Here is an 18,701-nt window from a genome sequence, read left to right as displayed (position 1 = left end):
AATAGAGATATCATTCACACATTTGCATAAAACCATCCAAGACAAAAATTAACAAAAGTATGAAATGTCGAGAGAATAAATAATTCTGCCAGTCTAAGACAATGGTTTCAATGGAAGAAAGGAAATCACACATGACAAGAATTAAAAAGGTGAATTTAGAGAGTGGGAGAGAAGGAAACACAAAAGGACTGACATAATTATGTTTCAACTGGAGATGGTGATAATAAGAGCAAAAAGACAGAATGAGGTTAGAGTTGAGTGCTGCATAACCAAAGTATAGCAAGAGATCTCCTGTACCCACCCTGTAAGTTGTAGTAGTTTGGATTCTGTGTCATGCGCCGGTACAAGAATGTCCAGGTCAGGTAGTCCACTGCGTCCTGTTTGTTCTCTATGGTTTTGGTGACAATTTCAGCATTGAAATGGTCATGTAAGCAGTGATCCAAGTGAGATTCCACTGGCAGAGGCTCATACAGGAACTTTTTAAAGAAATCCTGGGTAGATTAAAAAAAAAAAAAAGTTGGTGAAACAATGAAAGCAGTGGAAAAGACAATACATAGAGATCGCAAAACAGATGAGGATATATAAAACTAAAAACGGAGAGGACAAGCAACAGAGGAATGTAACAAAAGAATGAGAAAACTAAAGTGCTCAAGAGTAAAAAAGGTAGAAAAACTAAACATGTATCCCCAGCTTTTCTACGTTAAAATATGAAATAAAGTTGTATGTATATTAAACAAAGCAGAGACCTCTCTTCCCATTCTCACCTTCTTTGATCCTTGACACATAATGACACATCGCCCTTCGTCATCCTGCAGGGGTCGATTTGCGTATCCCACCATCTGGAGAACATCATAGATGGGATAATCCACGTACCTGAGTGGGAGAAAGGCAATGAGTGCTGTTAAAATAATAATAAAAAAAAACCCAGAAACAAACCATCATCCTTTACAGAGTTCAGCTATACGTACGCATGAATCTTTCCATTGTAGTACTGAGTGTCCATGATGATGACCAGATGAGCAGAAATGTTAAGACCCCAACAAAGACTGCGAGAAGCTACAATCACCTGCACTGCGCCTGTTGTGGACAGAAAAAAATAATAATATATTAGTGCCTTACTCCGAGCACAGCCCCTCTACACCCCACGGTAAGCAGCATCTCTAAATGGACTGAATGAGGAAAGGATGGTAACTAAGGATCGGGTGAAGAAATGCATGGGCTAGGGAAGTTTATTTAAAAAAACAAACAAACAGCAAACATCAAAATAAAAGTGCGATTACCAAAATATTGATAGAAAACAATAAAAGGCAGCCGTGTGGCATGGTTGGTTTTCACACCATCTGATGTAGGTTTTACAGATACGGTGGTAAATACGTGCGGAAACTGTTTTTCTAGCCCGAAGGAGGGTATTCACTACTCGTGGAGAGAACCCTCTGGACCTCCACGGCTGGCCTCAACAGCCATGCCGTTAAATTGAGCCATGGCAATTCCTGATGTGTGAATGGTCCTTGCTGAAGGTGGTCTTCTTGAAGAGGAGGTAGGTCACATTCTGACCTACCGCTAGCTCCAGAATTTCTGCGTACCAAATTCACTTTGGCCAAGCGAGAGCCACTAGATTGACTGGGCGTTCCCCTAGCTTCACTTGTAGAAGGACTCTGGGAATCATAGGGATGGGAGGAAACAGGTGTCCCAACCTGAAGCCCCATGTCATCGTCTTTACGTCGATGGCCACCGCCAAGGTGAATCTTACTCGAGAGAAAAACAGAGGCACCTTTCTGTCGTGACGTGATGGCATTAAGTCCAGGTCCGGAATCCCCCATCGTAGGACCAGAGACTGGAAGACCTCCGGATGGAGCGACATTTCCCGGCAATATCGCATGCCGGCTGAGAAAGTCTGCTTCCCAGTTTTGGATTCCTGTGATAAAATTGCGGATATAGGAGGGACGTGGTTCTCTGCTCTAGTCAAGATCTGAGCAGCCACCCTCATTGCCCCCCCCCCCTGTCTGTAGACATAAGACACTGCCGTCGCATTGTTGGACTGCAGACGGACTGGGTGCCCGTGAAGTATCGCCTGGGCACTCTCTAAGCCCATTAGCATGGATTTCGCTCCCGAATGCTGATGGGAAGCGAAGTATCCCGAATGGTCCAGAGTCCCTGGAGTGATAACTGAAGTACCACAGCCCCCCATCCTGTCAGGCTGGCATCTGTGGTTGGACCATGGGGCAAAGGACCTCCCCACTGTCAGATTGTCGTGGACTGTCCACCATCTGAGGGAAGCCTTTGCCTCTGGTGACTATTGTATCAGCTGTCTCTTCAATCCCAGATGGGATCCTGACCACTTCCTCAAGAGGTCCCATTGGAAGCAGTGCGAGTGCAGCAGAGCATAAGGAATGGTCTCAAATGTCGATACCATCTTTCCGAATATACGCATGTACAAGTGGACCGATGGTCTGCGGCAGGTCTTAACTCGAGCCGTCAGGTTCCTCAGGAATTGAGATTTGTCCTCCGGAAGGAAAACCTTCTGTTTGTTGGTTGGTGTCCATGATTAGTCCCAGAAAGGTCATTTTTTGGCACGGAATCAATTGTGACTTTTCTTGATTTATGAGCCATCCATGCGTCTCCAGGGTCCCAATAGTGAGGAGCAGGTGCTGATTCAGCTGGAGAGCTGAGGAAACTCTTATGAGCAGATCGTACAGATAGGGCACTATTTGCACTCCTCTGGAATGAGGACAGGCTACCATTACTGACATTATTTTCATAAACACTCTTGGTGCTGTCAAAAGGTCAAATGGGAGAGCTCTGAAATGGTAGTGAGACAGTCCCACTTTAAATCTGAGAAGGGCCAGATGAGCCTTCAAGATAGGCATGTGAAGGTAGGCATCTTTGATGTCTATAGGATGCCACGAATTGATCTGGTTCCAGTCCATTGATGACTGACCTAAGGGATTCCATTCGAAACATGACCACCCCATAAGTGCCGGTTTAACTGCTTTAGATTTAGCACAGGCCGGAGCGAGTCGTCCGGCTTTGGGACCAAAAAGAGATTGGAGTAGAACCAGTCTCTTTTGGTGTTCCGGAACCTGGTGGATGACAGGCGGAAAAAAGAGAGGCAATGCATGTAAGCATCGCCTCTTTCTTTCGAACGCCGCAGGGTAAACTGGTTGTGAAGAACCGACGAGGTGCTGGAACTGATAGATCTATCATGTATACTCTGGTTATGAACCCCCGAATCAAACAGTCTTATTAGGACACAGTCCACTGATCTCTGAACAGTAGCAGACGTCCACACACTCCTGCAGCCGCGAGGAGTGGAGGGAGACCGCCAAACTGACTGCTTTTCTGAAAGCTTAGGAGATGGACGTTTTGTGGAGGAGGAAGGCCTACCTCTATACGATTGTCCTCTAGAGGCCAAAGCTCTCAGTCTCTGTGAGCTCCAGCCAGTGTAGCCCCCACGAAGGGACTGTCAAAATGAACTAAATATCTGTGTCCTAGGTTTTGGAACGTTTACAGGGAGGAAGCCGATTTTGCCTCCTGTGGCCTGGCAAATTATACTTTCCAGTTCAGGTCCGAATAACACTCCCCATGAATTCGGGAGTGATTCTAAAAGACTTTTTGATTCATATCTGTATCCCAGGACCTGAGCCATAAGTTTCTCCTGACAAGTACTGTGGTTGCAGAAATAGATGAAGAAAGGAAGTCTGCATTATGGGCGGCCTTGTACAAGTATCCGGAAGCCTCCTTGAGATGCAGGGCAGGGGGAAGCAATTCCGAATTTTGCAGACCCGCTGCTAATTGGTCAGCCCATGCCGATAAAAACATAGGTCTGATGGACGTACCTGCCGCAGTGTAGATAGACTTTAAAAAAATCCCTCTATTTTGCGGTCAGTATTTTCCTGTAAGGGGGTGGTCCCTGGAATAGGGAGTGTGGTGTGTCGTGCTAAGCGCACCACCGGTGAATCAATCCTTGAAACCTATTCCCAACGACTGATATCCCTCCTGTAATGGATATAAAGCCAGACACCTTCGCCGAACAGTAAATTTCCTATCTGGTTGCTTCCAGGATGCTTCCGTTATTTCCTTCAGTTCTGCAGGTGGAGGAAAGCGGTTCGCACGTTTCCTGGATTTTTTGAAGTGACTTTGATCTGATGTTCTAGTCTCTTCTAGATCCAGAATACCTAATGTCTAACGAACTGCTACCAACAGGTCGTCAATACCCCGATATCTGGAAGACTCTTCTGGGTCAAAGACCTGCGTAGAATCAGAGTCTTCCATCAGTTCACCATCCTCTTCTGACAATTCCTCCGAATCAGAGAGGGTCAGAAGGGGGTTAGCGGATTGGTGTCTTTTTTTTGGGTAAGGGTCCTGGCGCATCCAAGAACCGGTTTAATCTATCAAGTCCTCTAACTAGGGAAGCCGACCAAGCCGGTCCTTCTGTAGGAGGGTATTGTGAGGTGAAGACAGACGGAGCCCCAGCCTATCCTAAGTCATTGGACTCGGCGGTTCCCCTAATCCTGCCTGTTACTAGGGGGTCAATTGCTACTGAGGTAGAGGGGAGAACTGCCGCAACCGCTGGAATCTCTGTTGGTTTAGATAGCAGCTTAACCCAGTGGTTCCCAAACGGTGCGCCTAGGTCCCTGGGGTGCCTTGGTGATCTCACAGGTGTGTCTCGGCCAGGGCCAGTGGTAAGCAAGGCTGGGGACTACTTGGTAATTAGTTTGGCTTAGGGGTGCCTTGAAAACATTTTGAAGACCCTAAGGGTGCTTGAACTGAAAGATTGGAATCCACTGGCTTAACCAATGTCTCAACTCCCTGTGTGAGGGCATTTGCCCATGCAGGCAGTTCCGCTAATGGCGGTGCGCTAACCTGAGCCTGCCCGGCTCGAGTACCCCCACTGCAGTCAGCACAAAGCGACCCTGGGTCCTGTAGTCCATTGGTAACTTATCTTTAAACAGGAATAATATTTTGCCCGAGGTGCCTTTCCCTTGACAGACATTTTTTTTAAGGGAATAGTATAACAGTAAAAGACTGAAATGCAGGCACTCACAAGCAGACAGAAAGATACTAACTGATCTATGACAGAGTCAAAAATTAGTATCTCTTGCAAAGGCTATGTGTTATGCAATTAGTAGTCTATATTTTTTTATTTTTTTTTTAAAAATGCTATTGCAACAGAAACTTTATTTCAATATACCCCTATCTATAATATAGAGATAAAAGAAGAGTGGTACTTAGCCTTCCAATCAGGCTAAGATTCTTATGGAGGAGAGGTCTGTCAGCAACTCTGTGTCCCTGAGAATGTCTGCAGCTCTTTTCCCGGGCAGTGATTGGAGCCTTTGGAACAGCTTAATTGCTGCTTCTGACTCCGTGGGGGAGAGGGCTCTGTCCTTAGTACCCTCCAGCTGCACCTTTTTCCTGATGCATCTATACTATATAGCAGTCGCTATTAGCAGATTTCTGGTGGTCATTTTTCTTATTGCACAAATACCCCCCATCCTTTGCTGAGGAGGGGCCTTGGTATAATTCAATATGGTGGCCTCTGACGCTCTGTGACGTTCTGGCAGCGCTGGTATCTGGGTTTTTTAGCAACCTGGCAGCGGCTATAATCTGCTTGTCAGTTGATCGATTTTATTAAATAAAAATAACAAAAACACTATTGTAAGTAAGCTCTGCCAGCTAACAGAGCACACTGCTGCAACAATAAAGTTACATTTTAGGAGAAAAAATATAGAATAACTTCTTCCTGCCATAAAAGTAAGCCCAACTCCCTTGGGAGTTAACTAAGACTGGAGAGGATACAGGGGGTTTGCAGAGGAGAGGGGTTTGTCAGCTTTGATACATTAACAAAGTTAACCTGTTAAGTGCCAGCTTCACCCCACTCTCACAACCCATGGTAGCAGTGTCCCCCAGATAGGATGAAAGAGAAACTCATTTACTGAAACAGAGTGTTAGCTTGTACCAGAGTTGAAGAGCTGTTCAACGATGCGTCGCTCCAAAGAAGAGAGCCCCTCGTGCAGATAACCAACACCGTTCAGCAGGGTCTCTTTCAGTGTGCCGTCACTGAGTTTATCCAGATATGGTGCCAGATCCTTTTCTGTGCAATGTAGAAATCTGAGCAAAAGAAGAGCAACATCAGTAAACTCTGCATCTTATACACGTTCCCAGTACACCCCTCTCTCCATTACCAACCTTTGTCGCTGCACATCAGAGGCGCATGTCGTGAGTATATCAATGGCTGTGAGCCGGGTCTGCTTCCGTGAGGGCACAAAGACAATGATGGGCTTCTTGGGAGAGTGCTTAACAATGGCGTGGTAAACTGGCTTAGCCATGGAAAGCAGCCTGGTTTGTGTGTGACTGATGTTAAAGCCCTAGAAAATTGATATAGAAGATTAAGAAAACTGCTTCTTACAAAAATGTAAAACTCCACCCAAATGGAGATCATTACGTGAAATACAGAAAATTAATCGCTCAACGAGCTACACGTTTTAGTTGCTTACATAAAGCCGCTTAAAAGAAAAAAAAAAAGAGAAAAAGAACACTTTTCATTCAATCAAAACATTTTAGCCATGTACAAAGCATGTCTGACAATGTCTGTTATGAAGCGGTTACATGCTGCATTTAAATTAAATAGTACATATTTGATTATCACTACATAGATCCAATTGGAACAGAAGCGTTTAATTAGAACATAAGTTAGCCCAATCCCATTAGAACTCCTTTAGGTGGAAATTAACCCCACAGAGAATATCTCACACTGGCAATGCTGAATGGTAAACTCCTCTGTAAGGAAGCATCTCAACTTGCCAAATTCATTTTTCAATGGAAAGATCAGTAACGAGGAATAAAGCAGGACTGAGTAGAAGTACATTAATGCTCATTATAGTATTATATAGGCACTCATTGATCTTACCTGGATGTGTAGCTCCAGGGGGACTGGTCTCACATTGGGATGGAAGTTAAATGTTGATGTGGCGCTGCACCCTAGCCAGTGAGCAACATCTTTAGCATTGGAGAGGGAGGAGCTGAGGGCCACAATACGGATCGGCCTCTCTATCTGGGAGGAAATGTAGCGCATACGGGAGCAAATGACCTCCAGCACAGGCTATAAGGAAGAAGATAGGAAGCCACATTAATTCACAAAGATGCCACTGAGTGCAAGTCTTCACAGAGACCCCCCCCCCCCCCCCCCCAAAAGCAACACGGATTTATAAACCACACAAAGATGTATGACAATAAGCTGTAATAGCTCAATGAATAAGAAATGTGGCTCATAATCTAAAGACCTTCACCAAAGAATTAGAGGCTCAGGCTCATCCCTGTCATTTACTCACCCCGTTGCCTCCACCAATGAGATGAGTCTCATCCACGATGAACAGGCTCACATTCTGTACGTTTTTACGCTGTTTCCACCGTCGGGACAAGATGTCCCACTTCTCTGGCGTGCTGATGATAATATTCCCTTTTCCCAGCAGTTTTAGATCTGTGCTGGTTTCACCAGTCAGCAGGACGACCTTCTTATACAGCCTGTCCTGGAACTTCTCAAACCAGTCCATAAACACCTATACCAGGAAAGTTGGGTTAGTAAAGCCCGCTAGAAGACATTGGTCACTTGCTCTGTCTCTAATATGCAGAGTTATCATCTCACAAGCTACTACCAACTACATTTTATGATACAACTCATAGGATACCACAGTAATGATCACAAAACCAAGAGGCAAACAATATACGGTGAAACATCCATTTTCTTTATAAGCTGTAGGTGGGAGCTTTAGCCATAATACCCAGGACACCCAATGAGGGGTAAACTGTACTTATAAATAAATGGCACTAACCCTTCAGTTAAAATCCTATCAACATCAACCTAATAAAACTAGACATGAAGACACCAAAAAGGTGCCCAGCTTATGTAACCAAAACATCACTTTCATCACTCTTAGGCATCCTGATATATGCATGAGCTAAAAGCTGTTCTGTGGAAGAGATGTGTTATTAGCATACATTTCCATAAATGAATCACATCTAACAGCTGACAATTACAGCTGATAAAGGCACAAAAAGGAGTAATGGAATAATGCAGCAGTGTGTGCACGGGTGGGTGGAGGACATATTACATGTGTACCACTTTCCCAGGACAACATTAATCACAATTCAGACAAAAAAACCAACAACTAATTAATGTAAGAAACAAAGTAAAAGTTTCACGGTTTGCAAAGAAATCACATAAATCCAGTAAGAGAAGAGCAAACTAGATTGATTAACATATCAGACCCTAACACACAAGCTGTAACAGGTGCTTGACAGGGAATTGATGAGAAGTTTGCTATAGAACATGTGATTACCAGAAATCTTTAGAAAACTCTACAACTACGGAAACAGAACTACTAAAATGACCTATCAAAAGGAGAGTTGGAAACATCTTTCAGCTATACAGAGAATACATTTTGTAGAGATACATTCATATAAAGACCATGACACCTTCACAATGGAGACTCGCAGCTCTGGGGGAGTTCAGCACATTATAGATATTCCAAAAAAAGAAACAAAAGAAACAAATCTAAAGGAATCAAAGGTCGCGAGTAGCTCTGACAGCCATTGTGACATGAAAACGCATTACAGAGGTGGGTGGGATGGACAGACCGGTGACAGCCATTGTCACGGAATGTAAGAAACATACCTGTTCAGCTAGAGCCTCCATGGGAGTTATATAAACGCAGCGCCCCTCAGAGTTCTGCAGGAGCATACGCAGAATAGCAAACTCTGCACAAATAGTCTTCCCACTGCCTGTGGGAGCGCCAACAAATACGTTGTCATCACTGTTATACACCGTGTTGAAGACTGCAAGAAAAGAAAGGAAGCCTTAATAGGGAATCAAGTACCGTATATTTTATTTTTCCCCAGTCTCAAATTACATAAGAGAAAGGGCGCAGCAAACTGGGCCACCAGCACTTCAGAATGATGAATTCACCAGTCATTACAGCCTGGATATTTGTGTACTTGGTTTAGGCCAAATAGTTACACTCCTTTATCATAAAGGGAGATGAAGAAATCCTACCGTCAAAAATGATGTAGGTCATTCCTCTCCCTAAGTGGTCACACTGCATTCATTAAAATGTACAAATTACACAGCAGCAATGTGCAAAACATACCACCTGGCACTTACAGAATATTGCACTGCTGAAAGAAACTAATTGAGTTGGTTTAAAAACATCAAGGAGGCAACTAAAAGCTCCAGTCAAAGTGGAGACATTTAGAACATTTCATTTGCAACTTTAATAAACAGCAGTCACGTTTTTATCTTCTACCATTAAATGAAAAACCACCCACGGGTACAGCTAAATATCTCCATTAAGGATAAGTAGTTGTGCACAGGCAACAGTAAACATTAGAGAAAATAAACAAGTGTAGGCAACTTTGAGGTTTAGTCAAGAATTGGCAAATAGAGAATATTAAACAAGTTTGAAGACAGTGAACAGTAAAATTAAATGAAACTGAATAGCAAGTTCCACGAACGTATAGGTGACAATTCTCCTCACCTTGGGTCTGGATTGGGTTAAAGAAAGGGAACTTATCCTGGTACAGGCTCTCAAAAGCACTGTTTCTCAGAGCAGAGACGGGCAGTGGCTGAAGATCCAGCAGTTCTGTGGGTGGGGGGTATTTCTCAGGCAGGATCAGGTGGCGGAAGGAGACCGGTAGTTGCGTCTCACAGGCTGGAAATACACAAGGCAGAGGGATAAGTAAACCAATGATCCCGGTCATATTATACAAAAACAAATTACTTCTTACATACTTTTATTCTGTACTGTCACATTTGTCCAATGATATGACCAATACACGAATAATATTTGCAAACAAAAAGGTATAATGTGGGATTTAAATAAGAAACACAACCAGTACTGCAGTATACTCACACAGCCAGCGATCAGAGACCACCCGAATGAAGTACTGTGGCGGAAGGGGCTCAAACACCGGCACAAAGAATGTGACAAGATGCTCGTCCTGGGCGTATTTGGCTTTGAGAAGGAAATATTCATGGTGCAAAATCACTTCACTGTCCACATCTTCCACTAGGATCCAAAAAGCCTCAGAAGAACCATGAACCTAAGGATACAGGAAGCTATGTAAGACCAAAGCTGAAACACAAAATATGTGCGCTGAGAAAGTAATACAGCCATTAATGGTACATACAAAGCATAAACACCTACACACCCGCCATAAAGAGTGTAAGCCTGACTGAAGATGAAGCTATGATTCATGATGTGCATTAGTTGTATGCCAACCATTACTCTCTGCTTATAAATGTGCATGTCCATTCTACAGAGACATTCTGTCTACAGCAGTGGCCTACACGGTACCCATTGCAACTATTATACGGAGATCCCTTCCATAGGTTTTAATTAGGAGCATAAAACATCATGAAAAGTGTCACTTCTTTGCAGTGTCTATTGAACAGACTCTTAAGAAAATTAGTTCTTCAAAAGTAGCCCCTGTATACACATTCCATCCTTCATAAGATAATTCATACTGCAGTCACCCGTTTCCCTGTGGGGCCCCTGAACAGATAGCCTCACAAGTACGGTAGCTGGAATCTTTGGCCGGTTGTAAAGGGATGTGCCTACAGGCCTACTACTACACTTAGAAAAGAAAGGCTGTTCTGATACTAGATGGTGGTAAAGAGATTTGTTAATTCTGTGCTGCTCACCTTCTCGTCCCACTGGAAGTCAGGGGTGATGGTCAGCTCCACTTTTAGCGTGGAGCGAGTGATTGGCTGCAAGTGCACTGATAAGTGTAGTTTAGGGAATAAGTGCACATATTTGTGGATGGTTTTCCCCATTTTGGGCATGCGGATAAGTTCGCCTACGGAACAGGAAGTGGTGAGAAAATGTATTACACATAATAGGTGTACGTGAAGCTGAAAAATTCACTAAAAAGAAAACGCCAGATCTCACCTATCTCATTATGATTCAAGTCATACAGACGTTCAAAAGGAAAGTTTTTCTTTTCAATCTTCTTCACCACTTCCTCTGGGAGTTTCTTAAACTGTCGAAGTGGACACATGGACTGCCACCTGTAAACAGAGGCGAGAGGTGGTCAGAGACATGGCTGGGAGATATCAGAAACAGAACATACAAAGCGACACTTACATCCTCTTATCTATCATCTTGCAAAGATTCAGAGTTTTGTCTGTGAGCTGGGCCCATCCTCTGTTCAAGACTACTTCAAATATTGCTCGCATGAGACGTCCTGCAGACTAAAGAGACACAAAACACATTACAGGACACTGCCGTGGGCCAACACTACCACCAGAACATCATTCAGTTGCAACATGTTTTAGTAAGTGTAAGCAGTCCTTCGAGCCGCTGTTGAATGCAGCACTCACGTCATTTCTACATGATCCCTATGGACAAAGTGTCCACCCTAGAGATGGTATTCATAGGAAAAACTGGAGTGGACTATGACTGGTACTTGCTGTATTTTCTTGCATGCATCATCCCTTCCAGCATTTACTAGAAGGCTGTGTAAACCGTGAACACTATATCCTTATAGTTTAATAATCCCCATTACAAATTACGTTAATGTTAAGCTTACAAGGCAACTTGAATGCAGCCCAGGACTACTGGCACATTGTACACAGCCTTGAACTAAACATAACTATGGACCCAATTTAAACCCGATTCCACCGATATAATGACACTGACCGTAACAGAGTCCCGCAATCTTGACTCACAGATGAAATATTATTAACGCTGTGAATTCTAAAGTACAATACCTGTGTTACATACACCATGTCTGCCATCAGAGCAAACCCTTCCAATTTCAGCTGCGAGATGAAGGCTTGAAGCAAGACATTGATCTACAGAAAGGAGACAATAGGTAATCATTACCATATGGAGGGTTAACCCAGTGTTTATACCAATAACTACTAATTGATGGAGGTCTCACTTTAGCACTTGGCTCCTCTATACTCTCCTTCACAGGAATCGGTACTCTCTCCAGTAGTTTCTGCAGCTCCAGTTTCTCCTCCTGAAAAACAAATCAAATTGCAGTGTCTGTCCATGCACATGCACAAACACAAAACTCCATAACCCCCATCCCACAATATTTACAAAAATTCATACAACACGAACTCTCTTTTTCTGATCAAGCTTTAAAACATAAAACATTCCACCCATATAAGTAGCGCTTCAACATGGTGAATACAAGTTCTACGTCGAACACCACTTCAGAAATACATACATTTACACAGTATTGCCAGAGACAATTCCCCTGCTTGGGTATCTTCACCAAGAAATTTTGCAGATAATCCCTGATGTTTTTATTAAATGTATGCATGTTGTATTAAACATTTAATATCCAAATAAAAAAACGTTTTCTTAAAAACTAAATCTGGCAGGTCACTCTTTAAGAACACCTTTTTGATACAATTCAATAATTTATCTTTTTGATCACTGTACATTTCTCCACCCAGCACCCACCTCTCTGACTGTGATGTTCTTGAACTCTGAAGACAAGGAGAATACGCGGAACAGTTCTATTTCACTGAGGGTTGGCTTTAGAAGCTGGTTGTAAGTCTGAACAGAATCATTGGTGATGTAGTAGTGGCTGGCAATACGACCTAATTCAGTCACCTAGAAAAGAACAAATGTCCATTCAGACAATGATTCCGACATTCTACCACAAGTACTCTTAGAATGCTTGGTTAGGGAAACATTACCTGAAAATTACCAGTCTTCTTATCATATTTGATCAAATTGTTCTTGTCTAACATAAGAGCCGCCGTGTGGATCAAGTCCAGGCGTCTCTGCTCCAGTAAGGGGTCAGATTTGAGATCATCATGAGAGATTCCATATAGGTTGGGGGAGCGCAGCATCCGTATATATAGGTAGGTGTAACCCACCCAGTTCACAGCATCCTACAAAACAATGATCATATCATGTGTAGCAGAGGTCTTATAATAAACTTTAGTAACATTTGTTATTTAATATCAATCTCGCATAAGTCTTTGTTAAGGAGGTCATTCTAAAAGTCTTGTCTCATTCGCTAGATTATAAGGAAGAAACCCAACATCTATGCATATAGATTCTTCTCACCATCCTCTAATACCACTGTACAATGACAGCCTAAGAGCAGCAAGATACCTTTGCATTCTGCACATTTCCCAGGACCACTTCTGCATTCAGCATGTCTGGGAGTTTGGCAACCATCTGGCTCTCAATGGGCAGCTGCTGATTGAGCAGGGACAGATAGTACTGCAGTTCACCATGTGATGTGATGAGGATACCTTCACCTTTTGTGTCATACTGAGGACGCCCGGCTCTACCCAGCATCTGATGAAAAGAAAGATTAACGCATTAACACATAACATGCCGTGTTGGTGTTGCAAAAGTACAATGCCCACTCTCCAGTACAGTGTAAAAAACTGAGGAGGAGAAACATTGAGTACATATAGTTTTTTTCATATGTATGGTTTTGTACATGCATGTACTCAATGACCCCAATCTAACACACGTACTGCTTGAGGCCACACACATCAATGACACTGACCTGCAGGATATCCAGGGCTCCCAGCTCAGTCCACCTGCCCTTTTCTGGGCTATAGACCTGAGTCCCCTTGATGATGACCGTGTGAGCTGGGAGATTCACACCCCAGGCCAACGTAGCTGTGGAGACCAGAACCTGCAACACAAAATACAGGTGTCCTTATTGCATTCACCCTGTGCTAGGAGCAAACTAAACACACCATTGTCAAGTATAACCTGAACAAACCAAACATTGTACTCTCCCATGTGTGTAGCATGAGATAACATGTTATTTTACCTGAATGTGTTTGTCAGCAAATAGATCCTCCACCAGAGTCCTGTCCACACGGCTCATTCCCGCATGGTGAATAGCAAATCCGTATGGCAAAAGGTCCTTCAATTCCAGGTTCTAGAGAAGAAAAAGGCTGTTAAACAAGAAAAATTACAACAGGCAAAGAAGAAAAAAAAAATAGAAAATTAAAAGACCCGGAAATGGGTAACCTACCTTGCACTGCTCAGCCTCTGTACGCAGCACCTCAGTAGAGGCAGATCCCTCTCGCAGGAACAGACCTAAGGTATCCTTTTCCAAGCACATGTCTCTGATGGCACGGGATGTTTTGCCAGTTTCTTTTCTGGAATGCACAAAAACCAGCACCTGGGAAGAGAATGGCCATAGTTCAGATCATAAACTAGGGTTTAGATACTTTGCAAAAGAACTTTGGAATAAAAAGGTTAGATCACCATTTTTTAGATATGCAGTCTCTTTTCAGATGTTACATTATTTATTAGAACTACTAGGGATGATGTGTTTTTTGTTCCCTTATCCAGCGCACACATACCTGGTTTTTCCCAGCATGCTCCATGATCTTCTCATACACAATCTCGTTCATGATCTGAAAACGCTTAATAGCCTTCTTTTCTGTGATGCCAACATACGTCTGCTCCAGAGGTACGGGACGGAAACTAGAAAACACGTGGATTTTATGTAAGAAGATACTGCTATTTTCAGTGACCTGTGTATTCTATACAATAAATGATCTATTATTTTAATTTGAAGTCAATATAATATATATTCTAACGTTAAATTACTTTGTTTTTAACCTAGAAGGTTTTTACACTACTTTATCATTGGATTTGAAATAAAATAAAAAATAAGGAAGCAAAACCGCAATCTCTGTTAAAGACCACATAATTTTACCATGTTATACAATGTATATAACCTGGCTTTACTAGCTGGATTGGTGCAAATACCTGTTATCAAAATAGAAGAGTCCTTTGGCAGGATCCACACGAAGGAAAGTAGCTACATCCTCGTAGTTGGGCAAAGTAGCACTGAGACCCACCAACCTCACGTCTTCTTGAGTCATTTCTATGTTACGGATGGCTCTGGCAACTAAAGACTCCAACACAGGACCTCTGTCATCATGGAGAAGGTGGACTTCATCCTGAAAGCAAAAATATATTAATGTCAAACATCAGGCTTCCACATCAGTTCTGGAATAAGGGGAGGGGAGGAATAAGAGTAGGGTGAGAATTTAATAAGCACTACACTGAAGTCTATCACAATTACAAAGCTATATGATGTGGAGATCTGCATGGTTAACAGCTACTAAGTTCTTACAAACTCACCAGAATTATTAGACGGACAAGTTGAGTGTAAGTTCTCTCTCCTCCTTTACGAGTAATGATGTCCCACTTCTCTGGAGTGCAGACAATAATTTGGGTAGCATTTATCTCCTCTTTACACAGCTGGTGATCTCCAGTCAGCTCTGCTACATTGATACCATATGTAGACAATCGCTGGAAGACAAAGTCAAGTGTGATGGACAGACCCAAGGCAATGCGTCCTAAGGTAAACAGCTTGAATGTAAACAATGGAAGAGAATTCTATATTTACCTTGCTGAAACTTCCCACCATTTCTTGTACCAAGGAGCGCATGGGTGCAATGTAAATAATTTTGAAGTTGTCAACATTGATGGTGCCATCCACGTTGATGTGTTTCCCAATCTCCCGTAACATGCACATGAGAGCTACGTTTGTCTTACCAGCCCCCTAAGGAAAACAATAAAGATTGGTGGTCAGACAAGATTGTACACACAGACCGTATATAAACAATTGTGTAGCATTCGGATCGATGAAAGGCAGAGGTCGTTACCCTATGCATGTATGTGACACACACGTTTTATCCACATGTACAGCAGGGGGCACTGTCACATACTACTGTTCTGACTGCGCTGCACATAGGGTACTTACGGTAGGGGCACAGAGCAGCAGATTCTCATCGGAGTCTAGTGCAGCTTTATAGAGTTTGCTCTGTATCCTGTTCAACGTTTTAAACCCATCAAACCCGGCCTGGGCATATTTCGGAAGTTTCTCCACTGGCAAAAGTTGCTGGAGGGAGAGAAAAGTAAATGAGGGAAGAACGTAGGCTTGTATTCTCTGCCAATAAGGAGAGTAGTCAATGGGCACTTCACTCACCTCATCCGCAGCAAAAGGTTTTGGTTTTAGTGCAGGTACATGAACCTCCTCATAACCTTTTCTTTGGCGCCTGAAGGAGCCATCAGGAAGCTGGCAACGTTTGTTGGCCATGAAGTGACTGCCTTGCGCAAAGACCAAGTCTTCCAAATCCAAGACTTGCCGAGGGGTAAAAGACTACAAGAAATGGCAGAAGTAAAATTAGATACATAAGAATAGAGTCCATCAGGCATGCCCAACAGTTTGCTGGCTATAACCTAAACTTACCTCCCCTCCCTGCTCCATCTCCATACTTTCCAAGTCTGTGTCCACACGTGACTGTCTCACCCTCTCTCTACGTGTGCGCTCCTCCTAGAAGTAAAGAAAGCATAACGTGAAGATCATAAAATCAAAGCCCCCACTTAACACTCAACAACCAAGGACCATCTGCACTCACCCGAATCAGATCCTCCTTTTCAGTCTCCTGCAGCTGGTAAAGATATTTGGACAGCTCAGAGTCTGCCTCCATTTTACCCATAATTCGCTCTTTTTCTGCTTCACTCTGAGCACTGGCCAAGAGCGTACAGTACAGAACTGTGAAGAACAAGAGACATGCCAACATTATTCAGGACAAGGTTAAAATAAACTTATCATTGACAACACAAATGAGACTGAAGTCTGTCTTTGTCGATCTAGGATTTTCTGTACATCGTTTGGATAATTAGACTCACTTGATGGTCCTCTTTATTAGCCATGCTTCAGTAAACCATGAGCAAGCTTGTTAAAAAACAATGCCTTTAACGTAGAGTAATGCAGATATGTTTTAGAGAATATAACTTTATACTCATAACATGATCACTCATTGTCAGGAAGGGGAGTGTAAAGCTGAATAGGGCTTGCACTGAATAAAGAACAGCAGAAAGCTGTCTAAGAAGAAATACTCACTCATCATACGATGCTGTCTCAGTATCTTAATGAAGTCGAACGTGTTGAATCCCAGCAGCAGCACCAACTGGTTTTCACATTCACGGTCATCTCCTGCAGTCTGAAGGCAGACAGTGAACATGAACAAACACTTCATACACAAAAATCCACCCCAATAAAAGTAATGATTACTACTATGTGCTCCACAGAGTTTCAGCAACTGACTGTTCATCTAGCGACTGATAAAGCAGTTTTCACAAGTTGCAAATACACATCAATAAAATGTCAAACATTAACTTTATACAATTCTCATTACGGCATCATTAAAGGGTCTCTAAAGTCTCTTTAATGGTCAGAAAAAGGTAGATTGAATGGAAATGTATAAGTATAAAGAATCTATAGTTCCATGATCAGTTACAGATGAAATAAATGAATGTACACACCTTTAGGATTTCGAGAACCTCATCTGCTTTCTTCTGGGACACAATGGCATCGTCATAAAACCTGCTGAGCTGCCTCTGCAGCCAGAAAGCATCTATGTCCCGAGGGTGGAGATCTTTTTTCTTGGAACTCATCAGCTCTCCAGAAGTCACAAGCTGAGGGATGGATAAGAGAAATTCAGTGATGTGATAACATGGATAGATGGCACCCCCATACAATCACTCTATAGCTGGGCTCCTTACATTGGCAGAAAGTGTCCCACGGACAACAGCTTCGTCTCCATCCATGTCATCATCAGAGGCCTCGTCTCTCACCTCTCCATATATGTCTTCATCCCCCACCTATGGTTGAAGAACAATTTTATACATCAACCCTTCCAAAACACGATGGAAAAGAGGATTTATGTACTTACGTTAAATCCGTTTCTCTGATTCCGTCTGGGGGACACTGCTTTACCATGGGTTGTGGAGGGAGCTGGGAGTTGGCACCTAACTAGTTAACTTTAGTGCTGGTGATAGACCCCCTCCCCTCTACAATCCCCCTGCCTCTTCCTGTACAATCCAGTTAGTTTTTAAAAAGCCCCAGGAGAAAAAAGGGCAGTCAAACAAGAGCACACAGAAGAATAACAGAAGGGAGGGATCGCAGTGTCCCCCAGACGGAATCAGAGAAACGGATTTAACGTAAGTACATAAATCCTCTTTTCTCTTTCATCCAGTCTGGGGGACACTGCTTTACCATGGGGACGTTCTAAAGCAGCCCCTAAAGGGTGGAACTACTCTGAAAATCCCGCTAGTAAAGCATTACGGGCGAAATTTGCATCTGCTGATGCAAAGACATTAAATTGATAAAATTTAGTAAACGTATGGACAGAGGACCAAGTGGCTGCCCTGCAAAGCTGGTCCGCAGAAACACCATTCCTTGCTGCCCACGACGCCCCAACCGATCTGGTGGAATGGGCTGTGATTCTCTCCGGCACAGGATGGCTAGCCCTTATATAGGCTTGTCTGATGGTAGACGTAATCCATCTTGCAATGGACTGTTTTAAGGCTGGCCAGCCTCTCTTATTAGCGTCATAAAGGACAAATAGAGAGTCTGTACGTCTAATCTGGGAAGTTCTCTTCACATAAATGCGGAGAGCCCTAACCACATCTAACTTTTCCATCGATTGCTGATCCGTATGGGAAGAAGATGAGAAAACCGGAACTACAATTTCCTGGTTGAGATGAAAAGCCGACACTACTTTTGGTACGAAAGAAGGGAGAGTTCTTAACACCGCTCTGTCCTTGTGGAAAACCAAATATGATTCCCTACAGGACAGAGCTCCTAATTCGGAAACTCTACGAGCCGAAGCGATAGCCAAAAGAACG

The 18,701-nt window shown here is 43.1% G+C and overlaps 1 protein-coding gene across 1 annotated transcript in view; it reads right to left on the bottom strand.

Annotated features, from left to right (window-relative positions):
* SNRNP200 (small nuclear ribonucleoprotein U5 subunit 200) overlaps nucleotides 1–18,701 on the bottom strand; it is a 42,745-nt gene that overhangs the window by 3,187 nt on the left and 20,857 nt on the right. The window contains exons 6-37 of the mRNA XM_075207357.1: nucleotides 17,577–17,675; nucleotides 17,337–17,489; nucleotides 16,915–17,014; nucleotides 16,427–16,563; nucleotides 16,258–16,341; nucleotides 15,994–16,167; nucleotides 15,769–15,906; nucleotides 15,412–15,567; nucleotides 15,144–15,314; nucleotides 14,766–14,959; nucleotides 14,354–14,477; nucleotides 14,020–14,169; nucleotides 13,813–13,923; nucleotides 13,540–13,671; nucleotides 13,134–13,322; nucleotides 12,710–12,907; nucleotides 12,471–12,623; nucleotides 11,938–12,018; nucleotides 11,765–11,848; nucleotides 11,139–11,245; nucleotides 10,944–11,062; nucleotides 10,697–10,851; nucleotides 9,906–10,095; nucleotides 9,531–9,704; nucleotides 8,672–8,832; nucleotides 7,329–7,556; nucleotides 6,908–7,099; nucleotides 6,187–6,365; nucleotides 5,957–6,108; nucleotides 969–1,077; nucleotides 765–873; nucleotides 302–491 (exon numbers count right to left, since the gene is read on the bottom strand). Coding sequence (XP_075063458.1) covers nucleotides 302–491; nucleotides 765–873; nucleotides 969–1,077; nucleotides 5,957–6,108; nucleotides 6,187–6,365; nucleotides 6,908–7,099; nucleotides 7,329–7,556; nucleotides 8,672–8,832; nucleotides 9,531–9,704; nucleotides 9,906–10,095; nucleotides 10,697–10,851; nucleotides 10,944–11,062; nucleotides 11,139–11,245; nucleotides 11,765–11,848; nucleotides 11,938–12,018; nucleotides 12,471–12,623; nucleotides 12,710–12,907; nucleotides 13,134–13,322; nucleotides 13,540–13,671; nucleotides 13,813–13,923; nucleotides 14,020–14,169; nucleotides 14,354–14,477; nucleotides 14,766–14,959; nucleotides 15,144–15,314; nucleotides 15,412–15,567; nucleotides 15,769–15,906; nucleotides 15,994–16,167; nucleotides 16,258–16,341; nucleotides 16,427–16,563; nucleotides 16,915–17,014; nucleotides 17,337–17,489; nucleotides 17,577–17,675 — 4,693 coding nt within the window. The remainder of the gene's footprint in view (nucleotides 1–301; nucleotides 492–764; nucleotides 874–968; nucleotides 1,078–5,956; nucleotides 6,109–6,186; nucleotides 6,366–6,907; nucleotides 7,100–7,328; nucleotides 7,557–8,671; nucleotides 8,833–9,530; nucleotides 9,705–9,905; nucleotides 10,096–10,696; nucleotides 10,852–10,943; nucleotides 11,063–11,138; nucleotides 11,246–11,764; nucleotides 11,849–11,937; nucleotides 12,019–12,470; nucleotides 12,624–12,709; nucleotides 12,908–13,133; nucleotides 13,323–13,539; nucleotides 13,672–13,812; nucleotides 13,924–14,019; nucleotides 14,170–14,353; nucleotides 14,478–14,765; nucleotides 14,960–15,143; nucleotides 15,315–15,411; nucleotides 15,568–15,768; nucleotides 15,907–15,993; nucleotides 16,168–16,257; nucleotides 16,342–16,426; nucleotides 16,564–16,914; nucleotides 17,015–17,336; nucleotides 17,490–17,576; nucleotides 17,676–18,701) is intronic.

This window comes from Mixophyes fleayi, chromosome 4 (genome assembly GCF_038048845.1).
Source record: "Mixophyes fleayi isolate aMixFle1 chromosome 4, aMixFle1.hap1, whole genome shotgun sequence".
NCBI lineage: Eukaryota > Metazoa > Chordata > Amphibia > Anura > Limnodynastidae > Mixophyes > Mixophyes fleayi.
The sequence above is the reverse complement of the archived record's forward strand: the minus strand, read 5'-3'. Positions and strand labels throughout refer to the sequence as shown.